The 16,939-nt window shown below is 39.2% G+C and overlaps 1 protein-coding gene across 1 annotated transcript in view; it reads right to left on the bottom strand.

The window, feature by feature from the left end:
* Positions 1-16,939, bottom strand: part of RYR2 (ryanodine receptor 2) — a 721,906-nt gene that overhangs the window by 513,829 nt on the left and 191,138 nt on the right. Inside the window, exon 2 of the mRNA XM_029245584.1 lies at positions 3,308-3,427. Within this exon, the coding sequence (XP_029101417.1) occupies positions 3,308-3,427 (120 nt within the window). The remainder of the gene's footprint in view (positions 1-3,307; positions 3,428-16,939) is intronic.

The following is a 16,939-nucleotide window of genomic DNA, read 5'->3' as shown; positions in this document are numbered from 1 at the left end:
CTTAAATACAAATTTTCAGATAAACCGAAAAAGAATAACAGAGCACAACAACAACAAAAATGGTTGAAATGGTCAGTTCACTATGTCAACAGTCACAGTATAGCCAAGTATCCCTGCGAAGAATTAACCAGTTTATTTTTTTTCCAAAAATTTTTTTCACTTTTTTTTGAGATATAATTTACATGCATCACTGTGTAAGCTTTTACTGAAGTATAGTTGATTTACAATATTATATTAGTTTCAGGTATACTAACATGGAGTATACTAGAGTGTTCCACGTATGTTCACTTCTAGGATTTTATGGTTTAAGGTCTGACATTTAGGTCTTTAATCCATTTTGAGCTTATCTTGTATACAGTGTGAGGAAATGTTCTACTCTCATTCTTTTATAGGTAGCTGTCCAGTATTCCCAGCGTCACTCACTAAAGAGACTGTTTTTACTCCATTGTATATTCTTGCCTCATTTGTCATAGAGTAATTGACTGTAGGTGCCTGGGTTTATTTATTTCTGGGATCTCTATGCTGCTCCATTGATCTATGTGTCTCTTTTTATGTCAGTACCATGCTGTTTTGATTACTGTAGCTTTGTAGTATAGTCTGAGGTCAAAGAGCATGACATCTCCAGCTTTGTTCTTTTTCCTCAAAATTGCTTTGGCAATTCAGGCCTTTTTGAGTTCCATATACATTTTAGGATTATTTGCTCTAGCTCTGTGAAAATTTTATGGGTATTTTGATAAGGATTGAATTAAATCTGTAGATTGCTTTGGGTAGCAGACATTTTACAAATATCATTTCTTCCAATCCATGAATGGAGTATCTTTCCCTTTCTTTGTACCATCTTCAATTTCCTTCAACAGTGTTTTATAGTTTTCATAGTATAGGTCTTTCACTGCCTTAGTTAAGTTTATTCCTGGGTATTTTATTCTTTTTGATGCAATTTTAAACAGGATTGGTTTTTGTTTCCTCTTTCTGAGCGTTCATTGTTAGTATACAGTGAGTGGGGTTGGAGTGTTTGCTGGGCTCAGGCTGTGGCGTGCACTGGGGCAGTCACAGGCAGCCATCTCAGCAGTTTTCAATCTGCCCTCTCCACCCTGCTTCAGGAGCAAGCCAGCACAAGCACACTGCTCACAGGCAAAATTCAGGCTTCCCATAGCCCTCTTTTGAGTCCCACCAGCCCTCCCACCAGCCAAAGGGGCTCATTTTCCCTGTGTCAGACCCCAGGGCTGGGGCATCTAATATGTGACAGGAACAGCTGACTTCCCAGGGCAAATCTCCACCCATGTATCCCTCTTTTCCTCTGAGTCCCCTCCCAAAGGCACAGGTCCCAACCTGATCACTTGTCTTCCCTTCCTACCCGATTCCATGAGGATCTTTCTTATAGCCTTGGCTGTAGAGGAGTCTTTCTGCCAGTCTCCAATTAGTTTTCAGTGAGAACTGTTGCACATATAGATGTATTTTTGATGTGTTTGTGGGGAGAGGTGAGCTCCACCTCCTCCTACTCCTCCATCTTGATCTATTTCAAGATTAACCAGTTTAAATGAATGCCTAGCCTATTTCAGTGCCTTGACTGCTACATGACATACCTAACTAGAGCATGAGGAGAGTTCATTTTTAGTACTGGAAACCAGCTCTTATATTAAAGGACCAAAAGAACCATAGCCAGTACAGTGAAAAATAAAAACCCAGCTAACTAATTGGCCTGCCTCGTTCTAGGCACGACAAAATTCCAGAAACCACAGGGAAAATACTAAATATTAAAATTCTTAATAAGTTCTTTTTAAGAAGAATATTTTTCACAACTGATACCTATTGTGGTAATTTTCACAAAGAGAATGCTCAATAAACACTTGTCAAATTAAAAATAAATCTAGGCAGGGCTATAAAATGCATAATGTTTTGTCACCCACCATTACAATATTAATAATGTGACTTGGCATTAAATTACTATAATAAATAAATCATATGTATACATTGCTCAATGTTATTCCACAGAGTAATGAAAGGGGTACTGTGATATAAAGGGAAGAATCAGGGACTCGAAGCCAAAAGACCGAGGTGTTAAGTGTGAAAAGCTATTGACGACACTTGCTTTGAGTCACAGGAAGCCTTTGGCCTAGTACCTGCCCTCTACTAGCCCCCATGTCCTCATGTGTACAGTGACTATAACAGCAATAACCATGCACACATTCTCCTATTGTGACAATTACATGAAATCATGCAGGTCAAAGGACTCTGTAAACTAAAAAGTGCTACACAAAACATTATTAAATTGACTGTTTTCTGGTTGATTTTCTACCCCCAGAAACATCTTCATTTCCTCTCTTTCCTTTATGCTACACAGTCATCTATCAGCACATCCTCTAAATCCTACAAGTCTATTCTCAACTCCCCCAAGTTTCCCATCACCGTTGCTTCTCATCTGAAGATCCAGCAGCTGCCCTGCAGACTTCTGCAGGCACCTTCCACCTGCTCTCACTGCTTCTAATCTTACTCTTCCAAAAGCTTCTAATCTCTCACCAGAACCCAACCATGCTGGCAACTTGATCTTGGACTTCTATCTTCCAAAACTGTGAGAAATAAATTTCTGTTGTTTAAGCCAAAAAAACCCCACAAAAGCCACTAATCCACAGAAGAGCTAAATCAAATATTTACTTAAATATTAAATCAAATTGTATTGCTCACCTGGTCCAATGGCCTCCCTTTATACTAGGAAGGAACCTCGATTGCTAACCAAGGGCTGACAGGCCCTTCACCTTTCCTCACCAGTGGCCCCATTCATGGTACCAGAGCTGCAGTGGCTTACCTGTTTTTCCTTAAACAGTCTGCAAGCACATTCCTAACGAGGGGCCCTTGCATTGCGTGGTTCTTTCCAGAAACGTCAAGAACTTAGTACTTCTCCCTCCCTCACTTCATTCTGCTCAAATATCACTGCCTCAGAAAGGCCTTCCCTAAACACCCTTTGTGAAAGGGTGAGTCCTTGCCTTATCGCTCTCCACCCTGTTACTACTCTGCTTTTCTTCACAGCCCTTATCGGTTCTAAAATTATCACTTATTTACATTGTTTACTTTTCCCCTACTATATATAAACAGCACAGGGCAAGGACTTTGGCTATTCCTGTTAACAATCGCATCTGAGTTATTTGCAAAGAGTAGGGGCTCAACGGAAACTTTGCTTAATGAATAGGGAAAAGACTGTTCAATTTCCTTTAGTTTCTGTTCCATAGAAAAGAGCAGAGTGCCCATAAATAACTTCAGTGCCCCTATTAAAACCCGAATGTTTGAGTAGCCTGAAAAGGCTTTATCCCACCTTGGAATTCGAAGTGGACTCCAAGAAGCAAAGTCTGTTGCCAAACCCTTCTGCGGCCAAACACAGTTTCTGCTGTTCTTTGTGGATGGTTGCAGTACACTGCAGAACCACTTCATCATCCTGCAGAGGGGAGGAGAAGAGAAAAAAGTGAGATCTGGCATTACTCAGTCTAAATCAGATCCACAAGGTTATTATTTAATGCTTTTTAAAATCAGAGAAAAATAGGGACTTCCCTGGTGGCTCAGTGGTTAAGAATCCACCTGCCAATGCAGGGGACACAGGTTCGATCCCTGGTCCAGGAAGATCCCTCATGCCACGAAGCAACTAAGCCGGTGAGCCACAACTACTGAGCCTTCACTCTAGAGCCCGTGAGCCACAACTACTGAGCCCACGTGCCGCAACTACTGAAGCCAGCACGCCTAGAGCCCGTGTTCCACAACAAGAGAAGCCACCACAATGAGAAGCCCGCACACCGCAGGAAGGGTAGCCCCCGCTCGCCGCAACTAGAGAAAGCCCACGCGCAGCAACGAAGACCCAATGCAGCCAAAAATAAATAAATAAATTTTTTTAAAAATTATTTTAAAAATTAAAAAAAATAAAATCAGAGAAAAATAAATATAAGAACAACTGTCCCCAAAAAAGCCAAAGAATCAATTCCTAGTGTACTTTTATTTGCAAAAAAAAGATAACTGGGTAGGGGGAGGCGGGAGAAGTTATTGCTATTCAAGGCAATCAACAGCTTTTTTTTTTTTTTACTGTCATTACTGACCCCCAAAGGCAACCTGCATGGAGAAAAGTAAAATACAGGATTTCCATGTTAGCGCTCTTACACACTGCTTTAAATCATCAAAACTATCAAAAAATGGTCTGACATATTCCTAGGACATCAAGTATTATCAAGAATGGAACAGATTCTACTAGCAAGCACATACACATCGTTCCAAAACTGACACAGGAAAACAGGTCAATAACAGAGCTTCTGGGTCAACCTGAAAAGTCATCTTAGTTCAACCACACATTGGCAACTTGATCATCTTTGAAATGATCCTGGATTGCTTAAAAATGTACAGAGAGGTGATTTGTTAGTTCAGTCCTCTTCAATCCAACACTTGGTTTCCAATCAATTGCAGGGTTACAGGAAAAACTGTACAAGGGAAAGATGATCCATGCGATGACTCAGTACAGGCAGCATGAACACGACAAGATGCACAGGCTTTAGAATTAACAATAGCTGGGTTCTTACCCCAGTTCTGCCGTCTACAAAATGAGGAGGGACGTGAGATCAACTAACTTACACAGTGACTGACATACAAAAGGCCCTAAATCAACAAGAAATGCAAGGTAGCATTATCATTTTTTAACAGATTCTAAGTGGCAAATGCCTAAAAAGTCTAGCCATTTATATTTTGACATTTCAACCTCAAAGAAACAGGATACTTAACAGAGAAAATAAAAAAACAAATATACTCATCGACCCTTTTAATTAGAATCAAAGCGAAAAAGGAATATGAGTACATGCTAGAAGATGCTCACCATGGTAGAATAGTAGAGTGGAGGTGATAAGACACAGCAAATATTCAAAAGCAGAAAACAAGCCTTTTTGGTTAACCTAAAGAATATGCTATATCAACTGGAAAAGTGCAGCTGTAATTTAATACAAACCCTTATCATGCTATATATTTGCTTTATTTCCTACGTGGTAGCAGCAATACCTAATAGCTGGCTCATAGCACTGGTCACAGCCAAGTCCAATCTCTTAATAATTAGCTCCCAACTCTCCCCACAGTGCTCAGTGATTTCCAGTGAGCATTCAATTGTTACATTTTAAAAGTCAACTGCTAAAAAAAAAAGCACTATTTTCATATAATGAGTACATCTGAATATTAATTCATGTTCAGCATGGCTATAATAAAAATAATGAAATATCTCTGTTGCTTATATAATCTGCAAGATCAAAGATACATCATGTTTTCCAAATAGGTGGTATAGTAACAAAGAACTGAATTGTCCTGATGTGCTCAATGCCTTCCCAAACCGCCACAGTCTTTTGCTATCTTGTCTCACCCTATGGAACTAACTCTAGCGAGTAAACTACACTCTTGGGTAAGATAGGTTCCTTTGGATACTGGAGGCTATCTAAACACAGTTAGTAAATAATTACTGTAATGTACTAATTAAAGACGTTTTAGGAATGAGAATAAGAACATACAGCAAGGTATAAGGCAGGTGAGAATAACAGTGCTACCCAGTAAGCCCGAAAGAAGAGAAGGTGTACCATATTTACCAAAAATATAGTGTATGCCAGTCCTGGCATTAATTTATTTAATCCTCACAATATCCCAGTAATATACAGATTATCCACAGATATACACATGAGGAAAATAAGGCTCAAAGTAACTTGTTACTCACAGAGGGCTGAACATACTTATTTCTAAGAACTGGTCATTAGACCTAACTTATTTGAATGTAAAAGTCCTCAACCCCACACTGCTTCCAGAGGCTCAGTTGATTTTTTAAGACACTTGTTATCTAGAGAAGTACTTCTCAGTCTTTAACATGCATCCTTTCACCTGTAGGTCTTGCTAAAATACAAGGTCTTGGGTAGATTTTGCATTTCTAACAAGTGCTCAAGTACGAGGGGGATTCAGAATGGGTCCCAGAAAGGATATGGATCCCAGAAAAAATGTGAGAGGTCTTTTATGAGAGTTTGGAGGCAGTCAGTAACAGATGAATATTAAAATAAGTCTGTGGACTTTGGACAGAACCAGAAATGAGAGCACATTTCTGGAGATGCTCATTAATATGTGATACAAACCAACTATACAAGGGAAAGGAACCAACAATGTACTGAACTACTCTATTAAATTAATAAAACCAACTCACTTGTGCAGTTTCCTTACAATTTAGTGCCTAGGCATTGTGTGATGAAGCGCCTGGCCACGAAGCAACACCGAGTTCAGGGAGCTCTGCCACGCCACTAACAAGAGAGCCATGACTACAGCTTTCAACTATGATCCAACTTTGATGGATTCTAGCCTGACACACTTATAAGGCTTTTTCCAGTTTATCTGGGAGCTGTTTCTATTTTACATTCCAGTAAATGAAGAGTTCCTTTTTGACCGAAAGTGAAATATACTGAGCACTGATGGACCAAACACCAATTCGCAAACACCCGCCTATTAATTAACCCATCATTCATCTCAAAGCACAATGTTTTCTCCAGAACCACTGTGGTTGGAGAGCCTACTGACTATGCATTTTAAAAATTCTTGGGCTTCCCTGGTGGCGCAGTGGTTGAGAGTCCGCATGCCGATGCAGGGGACACGGGTTCGTGCCCCGGTCCGGGAGGATCCCACATGCCGCGGAGCGGCTGGGTCCGTGAGCCATGGCCGCTGAGCCTGCGCGTCCGGAGCCTGTGCTCTGCAATGGGAGAGGCCAGAACAGTGAAAGGCCCGCGTACCACAAAAAAAATAAATAAATAAAGTCCACCATCTGTATTGTATCCAATGCTATCTGTCAAGCAGGTCAGATTAAACTCCATGGAAACCAGGTGCCCAATGAAAATAAACGTTTTACTTAAAACCCAAGGGAATCATACCACCGTTCAATTTAGACCACTGCTCCATAAACATACGTTGGATTGAATTCCTTTTGTTAAATGCTCCTGTATTTTTCCTATGACCTTACAGCTCTTCAGCACAGAGATCAATTATTTATGCGGGGAAAGCCAGCACTACAATACTGCATTCCAGGCAATTTTGTGAGGCGTAAATAAGACATGATTTCTCTAACAAATGCTGCCACGTCTGCTGTAACAGTACAAAATGGAAAATAATTATCAAATAACACCACCAACAGCTCCTCTCAAACATTCATTTATCACTGAAATATTTTCTGAGGACATAATATGTTCTAGGAAATGTTCTAAGCCCTTGAGATGATTTACGAAATAAATCAAAGATCCCTGAACTTATTAGGCTTACATTCTAGCAGGGAATAGAGACAATAAACAAAAAGACAATAAGTTCGTAAATTATGTTAAAGGTGAAAAGTCTACGTTAAAAAAAAAAATTGGAACAGGGTAAGGGGCTCATAGTGCTGCTGTGGTGGGGAAGATTGAAATTATGAATAAAATTAACGGGTTTCATTGAGACAAAGACTTGAAGCAGGGAAGGGGCATGAGCTATGTGAGTATCTGCAGAATGGGCAGTCCAGGCAGAAGCAAGGCCAGTGAAAGCCTCTCAGGCAGAAGAGTATCTGGCATGTTCAAGAAACAGGGAGGATGTCAGCGCAGCTGGAGTGGATTAACCCAGGGGGAAGAGGATGGTGGGAGACGAAGTCAGAGACAACAGAGCCTGATCAAGACAGGCCCTGAGCCCAGCCTAAAAGCCAAAAGCCTTTGGCTTTTACTGAGGGACAGGGAGTCTGTGCCATAAATAAATGAAGAGTTAAGTACTATTATTATGCTTTTGAGTATTAACAGATGAGAAGAGGCATTGTGAGAGTAAATCCCTATTACCCAGCAAAGTGGTTGAACAGGATTCAAATCTGGGTCCACCTGACTCTATAACCTAGACCCCTAACAATTGTGCTGTACTACCTCCTACAATGATATAAAATCACTGCACTAACAGTCTGGCTAGAAATCTACCCAGAAACTAACCCTAGTATAATCCCCTGGTTTCCATTCATCAAATATGTTTTAGCGATGTGGCTATAGGTAAAGTGAATAAAGTTACTATATGCAGATTTAACTGTGTTAAAAACAAAACCAAATGAAAAACAAAATCACATGAAAAACAAACTTACATAAAATAACAAGGAAACTTCTTTGAATCGAGGAGCAGCAGGCAATGGTGAGGTGAGAAAAAGGTTGTCTGTATCATTAGTAGGTAATTAAAATTTAGTCAATGATTAAATTTTCGACTGAGAAACGGCTGTCCAAAGTAGTGCTACTTACTGGATTTTTAGGAAAGGAGAGAGAAAGGCAAAGCAGAAGACAGAGATCAATACAGACAGAAGAGGAGGAAGGGACCTTTTTAACTTCCATTTCAGAGATGGAAAAATACCTATTTTTCTGGGCTATTGTAGAAAGAATGAATGTATTAACATCTACCATATCCTTCAGAACTCATGAAAATACTTGATAAAATTAAGTTGTTGGCTCTGAACTCAGCAGAGCATCTTCCTCTTCAATTAACTGCTTTTCCACTTATTACCCTAAAACCTAGGAAATAGGAGTGGTGGTGAACCAGGATGGCAGAGGATGCCCCCAGGGCAGGCAAAGGAGGTGGCACTCTCTACAGGGAGCTTCCAAACTGAAATGAAGCCCACAAAAAGCTGGCCTGATTTTCAGTATCACCATGTACAGGCGATTCTAAGCTCTGTCAGAAAATACAGTTCTACCCACCTGGCTGCCTGCCACCTCTTCACATAGACCACATATCCGAGCTGCTAAAGCACCAGCAGAAAGCTATGCACACGCATGCGCGCGCGCGCGCGCACACACACACACACACACACACACACACACACACACACACACACACACACACACAGCAACTGGTATATTAAACAGCACAAATAATTTATAGATGAAGATACAATCCTGTAATCTGATCCCAACTACAGAAGAACGGACGTAGATCAGGACTGATGCACCCATAAGACCACATGAGGAAGCCATTTCAGCATTACGACATGTTGTATCCCATCTACTCTCTTGTGAAATTTTATTTCAAAATGCCTGAAAAAACTTTGAAACTGCCCTCATGAATATCACCCAAGACAGTGATGGCAAACTATATTTCTTAGTAGAAAGTAAGGAAGAAGTAAAAAAGTTTCCCAGAGACCACTAATAAAGGAAATTTCTTTGTTCTTAGGTTTTATTTTTTAATTTCTCTTCTAAAGATCTTTTTTGATGTGTACTATTTTTAAAGTCTTTATTGAACTTGTTACAATACTGTTTCAGTTTTATGTTTTGGTTTTCTGGCTTAGAGACATGTGGGATCTTAGCTCCCCGATCAGGGATCGAACCTTCACCCCCCTGCACCGGAAGGCGAAGTCTTAACCATTGGACCACCAGGGAAGTCCCTGCTCTTAGGTTTTAAATCCTTGAAAATAAGTACATTTCTGAAATATTTTAAATAACTTTTAAATTAGAATTTTAAAAGATACAGGAAAATAAAGAGCCTAAAATAGCTTGGACAACATATGAGGTCATCATCATAAAAATAGAAGCAGTTACAAAACTTAAGCATTTAAGTTGACCTTAGTCATAAGGGAATTGACATGCAAGTGAAAAATCAGATCTAGAAAGACTGAACATATTGCAGACATTCTAACTCAGTATCTGTTTCGCGTGAGATAGATTAAAGTTGACAGATACAGTCACCAACAATAACATCAACAGAAATGTACCTTTTCCCCTTTTCCACTTGGAAAATAGCATGCATAAAATCTGTGTTCCTAGCTCTGAAATGATCTGAATTTCCTACTTGGCACTGAAGATTGCCTCACATGTAAAGATGAAATTCATCTTAATATATGTGCTGAGTATGAGACTGTTACCCTGACTTTCTCACACCTCTACATGGAATACACCCACAGAAAGAGCTAGTAAAGAAAATCAGTGCTCGTACTTGCACATAAAGCATTGACATCACACACTGAGACAAGCAGAGTAACTAACTGATCACTCAATAATGTCTCCCTGTCACCTGGTTGATGCTCAAGCAAGTATTAAGAGACAAAAGAGAGTGCCGGATGGGCTGGCCCCTTAGGAGTCCTTCTGCAATTACACCAGAGAGTGTACCTATTGTACAAAGTATCACTTACATATGATGCTTCTATGAAAAATTAAGTGTATTTATTCATATTACTCTGAAATACTTAGTAGCTATGCAGAACAGATGAGACCCATATTTAACTATAAAAATATGTGTATGTTATACATAATATATTGCTTGAGATTTTGCATATGCATATTTTAGAATATTCAAAGTTCTGCTCCTCCCGTCTGCAGAATGGCAGAGACCCAGGGAGAAAGCTGTAGAGCTTCTCAAAGATCCACACCAGACGTGAATGCATAAACCACATTAAAGTCCTGAAGAGCAGACAACTGTGTACGAATTATTGCAACATTTTAAGGAAGGATAACGGAAAGGTTTTATGTAAAGGAAGAATGCTGAAAAGACAAAAAAAGATGGAGAAGTAAGTTTAGAGGCAATTTTCAAGATCTGAATCTATATATCAATAACTCTTTATTTCAAGACAGGCAATTTCTAACTCTTGAGGACACTATGCTTTCTTGTATTACATATACACAGACTCTCTCCCTCTCTCTCTCTCATATATACAAGTCTGTGACCTCCAGTAACTGTAATTCTCTTGTTACCGCACAACACAAGGACAAATTTTCAAGACTGATCAAAAAAATAAATAAATAACAGCCATCTGGACATATACATATTATACCACCCACTGGAGAATAAACACCAAAGAGTTTTTAGCAAAAACACAGAGCACGAAATAATATTATTCATAGGAACTATTTTACTCTTGTTTCTGGTATATGTTTTGATACGTACCTCCCCACCTGCATTTTTATGCAAGGGTTTCATAGCTCAAACTGTATGGACATAACATTTATCTATGGATTCAGAGGCTTGCTTTTGAAAAACACAGGGAAACATGAGCTTGCGATTTCGGCCTCCAATTTACTGCTGTAATTGGCAAACTTATTAAATTCTGTTCTTGCTAATTATAAAAATTTAATTCTGTTCTTGCTAATTATAAACGTAATTCTTTAAAATGGAGGTTACCATGCAGTGCACCAAAACCTCCATATTTTTATAGGCTTTCAATAAATTTCCTCACTTTTCTTGCAATCTGTGAATATTTCAGCTGAAGGCTTTTCTCTGACCTGGGAAAGAATCAACGAACCACCAAACTATACCTGAGCATTAAGCTATTTCTGATAAGAGTCAGGTTGTACATATGCACTCCAGAAAGTGAGCACAAGCAAAACAGCAATTTTCAGCCTTTCTGCTGTTTTCACTCAGCTTAACCCAAGTATTATAAAGATCAGCAAAAGGTTACTTTGTACTCGAAGCAAAATCATGATACAAATATTAGGACCGGCTTTTGAAAAGCTTGGTGCTGAGCTCACAAGTGCCAGTTCAAGGGGTCAAATATAATGGATGGAAAATACAAAAGTTACCCAGATAAAGTGAGACACACAAAGTATCTGTTACAGAAATCTTGTGTTTGTGCAAAAAGAGTCCCCTAGAGCCCAATTAGAAACTCAGTGTCTTTATCTATTAGGTGGAAGTTATATAATAATGTTATGTAATAACAAGTTTTATAAGAGTTAGTATAATAAGTTACAGAGTAAGAATTAATATAGTAAGTTATATATTAATAATAACTTGCCCACTATACATAACTATTATTTAATCATTTGTAATACTAAATAATATGAATTAAGTAGAAAACATTACTTTTGGACCAGACTCGCTCAGAGTTTAAATCCCAGCTCTCCAGCTCTCCTTTTACTAGTCACTGTGACTGTCAGTATTTTCATCTATGAAATGAGAAAACACCTACCTTACACGGTTGTTGCATGCAAGGGATTAAATTAATCAAGCATCTAATATTTACAAAGTGCACAGGAAAGGGTGCCCAGAATATAAAAGATGATTAATAATTGTTATTTCATCATTCCTATTTTTGTAAGAAGTAAATTCACAAGTCATGACCACCAACATAGCAGAACAAGTTCTTGCACCCATGGAGCTTATACTCAAGGAAGAGAAAAATAATAAGTAAATGAATAGTTTATAAAATTTAACATCAGATAGTGATAAGAGCCAAGAATACAAAAGGACAAGGTCAAAGATATCAAGAGTAATGAAGGGGATTATATTAGAGGCTGGTCAGAATCAGTCTCTCTGATGAGAAGACAATGAACAAAGATCAGAATAAACTTGGGAGTGAGCACGTGGAATATTCCAGGCAGAGAAGGGCAGCAAACACAGCAACCCTGCACTAGGAAAGGGTCTGGTGAGTGAGGGGCTGGGGGGATGACTAGAAGAAACAATGGCAGAAACTTAGCAGGACTGGATCCAGAGGGGCTTGTAGGTCATGGGAAGGACTCTGGAGTTTGGTCCAAGTATGATACTAGCAATCTACAGCTTTAATGCAATCCCTATCAAAATACCCATGACATTTTTCACAGAACTAGAACAAATAATCCTAGAATTTATGTGGAACCACAAAACACTCAGAATTACCAAAGCAATCCTGGGAAAAAAAGAACAAAGCTGGAGGTATAACCCTTGCAGACTTCAGACTACACTACAAAGCTATAGTAATCAAAACAGCGTGTACTGGCACAAAAACAGACAAATAGATCAATGGAACAGAATAGAGAGCCCAGAAACAAATCCACACACCTATGGTCAATTAACCTCAAAGACAAAGGAGGCAAGAATATACAGCGGAGAAAAGACAGTCTTCAACAAGTGGTGCTGGAAAAGCTGAACAACTACATGTAAAAGAATGAAATTAGAAGATTCTCTAACACCATATACAAAAATAAACTCAAAATGGATTAGTGATCTAAATGTAAGACAAGACATCATAAAACTCCTAGAAGAGAACATAAGCAAAAAATTCTTTGACATAAATCGTAGCAGTATTTTCTTAGATCACTATCTCAAGAAATAAAAGCAAAAATAAAAAATGGGACCTAATCAAACTTAAATCATTTTCCACAGTAAAGGAAACCATCAACAAAATGAAAAGACAATCTATGGAATGGGAGAAAATATTTGCAAATGATGAGACCTACCCAAAATATACAAACAGCTTATACAACTCAGTATCAAAGAAACAAACAACCCCATCATAAATGGGCAGAAGACCTAAAAAAACACTTCTCCAAAGAAGACATACAGAAAGCTAACACGCATATGAAAAGGTGCTCAACATCACTAATTATTAGAGAAAATAATGCAAATAAAAACTACAATGAGGTATCATCACACACCAGTCAGAATGGCTACCATCAAAAAGTCTACAAAAAATAAATGCTGGAGAGGGTGTGGAGGAAAGGGAACCCTCTTGCACTGTTCGTGAGAATGTAACTTGATACAGGCAGTATGGAGAACAGTATGGAGGTTCCTTAAAAAACTAAAAATAGAACTACTATATGATCCAGCAATTCCACTCCTGGGTATCTATAAAGAAATAAATGAAAACTCTAATTCAAAAAGACATCTGCACCCCAATGTTCACAGCAGTAGTATTTACAGTAGCCAAGACATGGAAACAACCCAAGCGCTCATCAACAGACAACTGGCTTAAGAAGGTGTTGTGTGTGTGTGTGTATGTATATATATACGCATATATACACATATTTACGTACAATATGTATACACACACACGCACGCACACGTGCGCACACACACACATACTGGAATATTAGCCATAAAAAAGAATGAAGGATTTCTCTGATGGCGCAATGGTTAAGCATCCGCCTGACAATGCAAGGGACATGGGTTCAAGCCCTGGTCCGGGAAGATCCCACATGCCACAGAGCAACTAAGCCTGTGCGCCACAACTACTGAGCCTGCGCTCTAGAGTCTGCGAGCCCCAACTACTAAGCCCATGTGCCACAACTACTGAAGCCCATGTGCCTAGAGCCCGTGCTCCACAACGAGAGAAGCCACCGCAATGAGAAGCCTGCACACCACAACAAAGAGTAGCCCCCGCTCGCCGCAAAAAAAGCCCATGCACAGCAACGAAGACCCAATGCAGCCAAAAATAAATAAATAAATTTTTTAAAAAAGAATGAAATATTGTCATTTGCAGCAACATGGATGGACCAAGAGAATATTATGCTTAGTGAAATAAGTCAAAGAAAGACAAATACTATATGATATCACTTATATGTGGAATCTAAAAAATAATACAAATAAATCTATATACAAAAACAGACTCACAGACATAGAAAGCAAACTTATGGTTACCAAAGGGGAGAGAGAGTGGGGGAGGCACAAATTAGGAGTATGGGATTAACAGATACCAACTACTATACACAAAATAGATAAGCAACAAGGATTTACTGTATAGAACAGGAAATTATACCCAATATCTTGTAATAACCAATATGGAATATAATAAGCAAAAACTAAATCACTGTGCTGTACACATGAAACTAATACAATATTATAAACCAACTATAGTTCAATAATAAGTAAATAAGTAAGAAAAATGAAAACCATAGAGGGTTGTGAGCAGAGGAGAGATGTAACTTATTTCCATGTTAAAAGAATCACACTGTCTGCCATGTTGAGAACACAAATACTATTTGAAAGGTTCTCACTGTAGCCGAAGCAAACGATGATGGTGGTTTGTATTAGAGTGCTGCCTGTGGAAGTGTTGGGAAGTGGTCAGAATTTGAATATAATTTAAAAGTAGAGCTTACAGTATATGGGATGGAGATAGAGAAGAAAAAGAATATGTTAAGGTTTCAGGCTTGAACACCTGGTTAAATGCTGGTACCATGTCCTGAAATGGGGGGCACTGGGGGAAAACAGTTTGCAGCAGGGGAGGGGCTTGTGAAGGCAAGTTTGGACATATTAGGTCTGTGATGACTTTTATCCAAATGAGGTCTCAAGTAGGCAGCTGGATATATAACTCTGGAATTGAGGGAAAATGCCATGGCTGAAGATAAATACTTAAGAGTCCACAGTATGAAAATGTATTTAAAGACCATGATACTACTCGAGGGGAATGAATGGGTAAACAACAACTAGAGAATCTAAAAGTGAACCCTAAACCTAGTGTACACGGACATCAGAAGGTTCAGATGAGAGAATTCAATAACGAAGAATTATAGTGAATTATAGTTAACGGGCTGTAAGGGAGAAGGAAAACCAGGAGCCAAGTCAGATAAACGAGCTACAAAGGAAAAAACAGTCCTAGCTGTTTTCTGAGCAGAGCGCTATGCAGAAGCTGAGTGAGATGAAGGCTTAGAATTACCGTCACGGTTGGCAACGTGGTGTTCATTGGGGGTCTTGCCAAAGGTCATTTCAGTGGAGTAGTGGGGATCAGATCCAGAACAGAGGGGATTTAGGAGAGAATGAGAGGAGAGGATGTGGACCAGCAAGAATAGACAGCCCTTGAATTGTGCTAAAAAGAGGAGCAGAGAAATGGTACAGTAGCTGGAGGGGGATATAGAGTTAAGGAAGGAAATATCTGGGGGCTTCTGTAATATTTCAGGAAAGCAGGCTAGGGCGAAGAAATGATGGGAGTCGATATTTTAAATGGCTATACAGGGAAGACCTCTCTGATAAAATGTCATTTGTCTGAATGAAGTGAGAGGGCAAGCCATGAAGATATCTAAGAGAAGATGTTCTTGATATGCTTGGGAAATATACTATCATATGTTTATATACTGATAGAAATAATCCTGAAAATACCCAATAAAGAAAAAAGGCTTGTAATTCAGGGAGAGATGGGGTCAGTGCATCTCCGCCCGGGGTTGAGAGCACAGGTGGAGGTAGTGGCCTCAGGCAGGAGCAAGGGTGGGGTTCCTGGAAGGTGACTAATTCAGTGGTGGGAGGATATAGAAGTTCTCTTCCAAGGGCTTCTGTTTTCTCAGTGGAATAGGAAGTAAAGTAGCAGCTGGGAGTGAGAAAGGAAGACAGGGTTTGAGGAATGCAGGACAGTAAGCTGCCTAGGGAAACAGAGGAGGGCTGCCAGGATCCACTTGAGGTTAGAGCCCTAAACATTAGATGATACACATTTAAATGAGAGAATGTCTACAAACTCTAGAACACTATGGAATCATGTGATACTATTTTTTTAAAAATGGGAAAAGAAAGATAATGGCTGAGTAGAGAGGATAAAGTGCACTACAAGTATGGACACAGGCTGGACACGGCAAGTCAAGTACTATGAAAATGCTTGGACAAGTACCCTCAAAGCACTTAAGAGTCCACCGAGAAGAGAGAACAAGTAGATAACTGACTGTCCTAGAGTAAACGTGTACTACAGCACCATGACCGAAAAAAGCTCAGGATGCCGAAGGAGCAGAGACAAGGCTGGATGAGTCACACTGGGAGTATTGTCATGGCCTCCTGCTGTGCCTTTGTCTCTCTACCTTTTTTTAAAAAACTTTTTAATTGAAGTATAGTTATTTACAATGTTTCAGGTGTACAGCAAAGTGATTCAGTTATATATATAGAGAGAGAGAGATATGTTCTTTTTCAGATTTCTTTTCCATTACAGGTTATCACAAGATACTGAACATACTTCCCTGTGCTATACAGAAGTTTCTTGTTGTTTATCTAGTTTATATATTATAGTGTATATCTGTCAAATCTACCTTTTAATGTAACAGACTTCTCTAGAGCTGTTCCCTGTCTGCTATCCAGTTCAATTTATCCCAGTACAACTTGAGGCATATTAGGAAAGGCTGTTACAGTTGCCTAAAAAAAATGTACTTCCACAGGGTCAAAGTATAAATTACTCTGCAAATCTTGAAGTAGATGGATGGAATTCCTCATCGGGACCACGATTCACAAAGTCATCACACTTCCTGCTTACAACTTTCTTTTCCTA

Source organism: Monodon monoceros, unplaced genomic scaffold (assembly GCF_005190385.1).
Source record: "Monodon monoceros isolate NGI ecotype Baffin Bay Population unplaced genomic scaffold, NGI_Narwhal_1 Super_Scaffold_4, whole genome shotgun sequence".
Lineage (NCBI taxonomy): Eukaryota > Metazoa > Chordata > Mammalia > Artiodactyla > Monodontidae > Monodon > Monodon monoceros.
The sequence above is the reverse complement of the archived record's forward strand: the minus strand, read 5'-3'. Positions and strand labels throughout refer to the sequence as shown.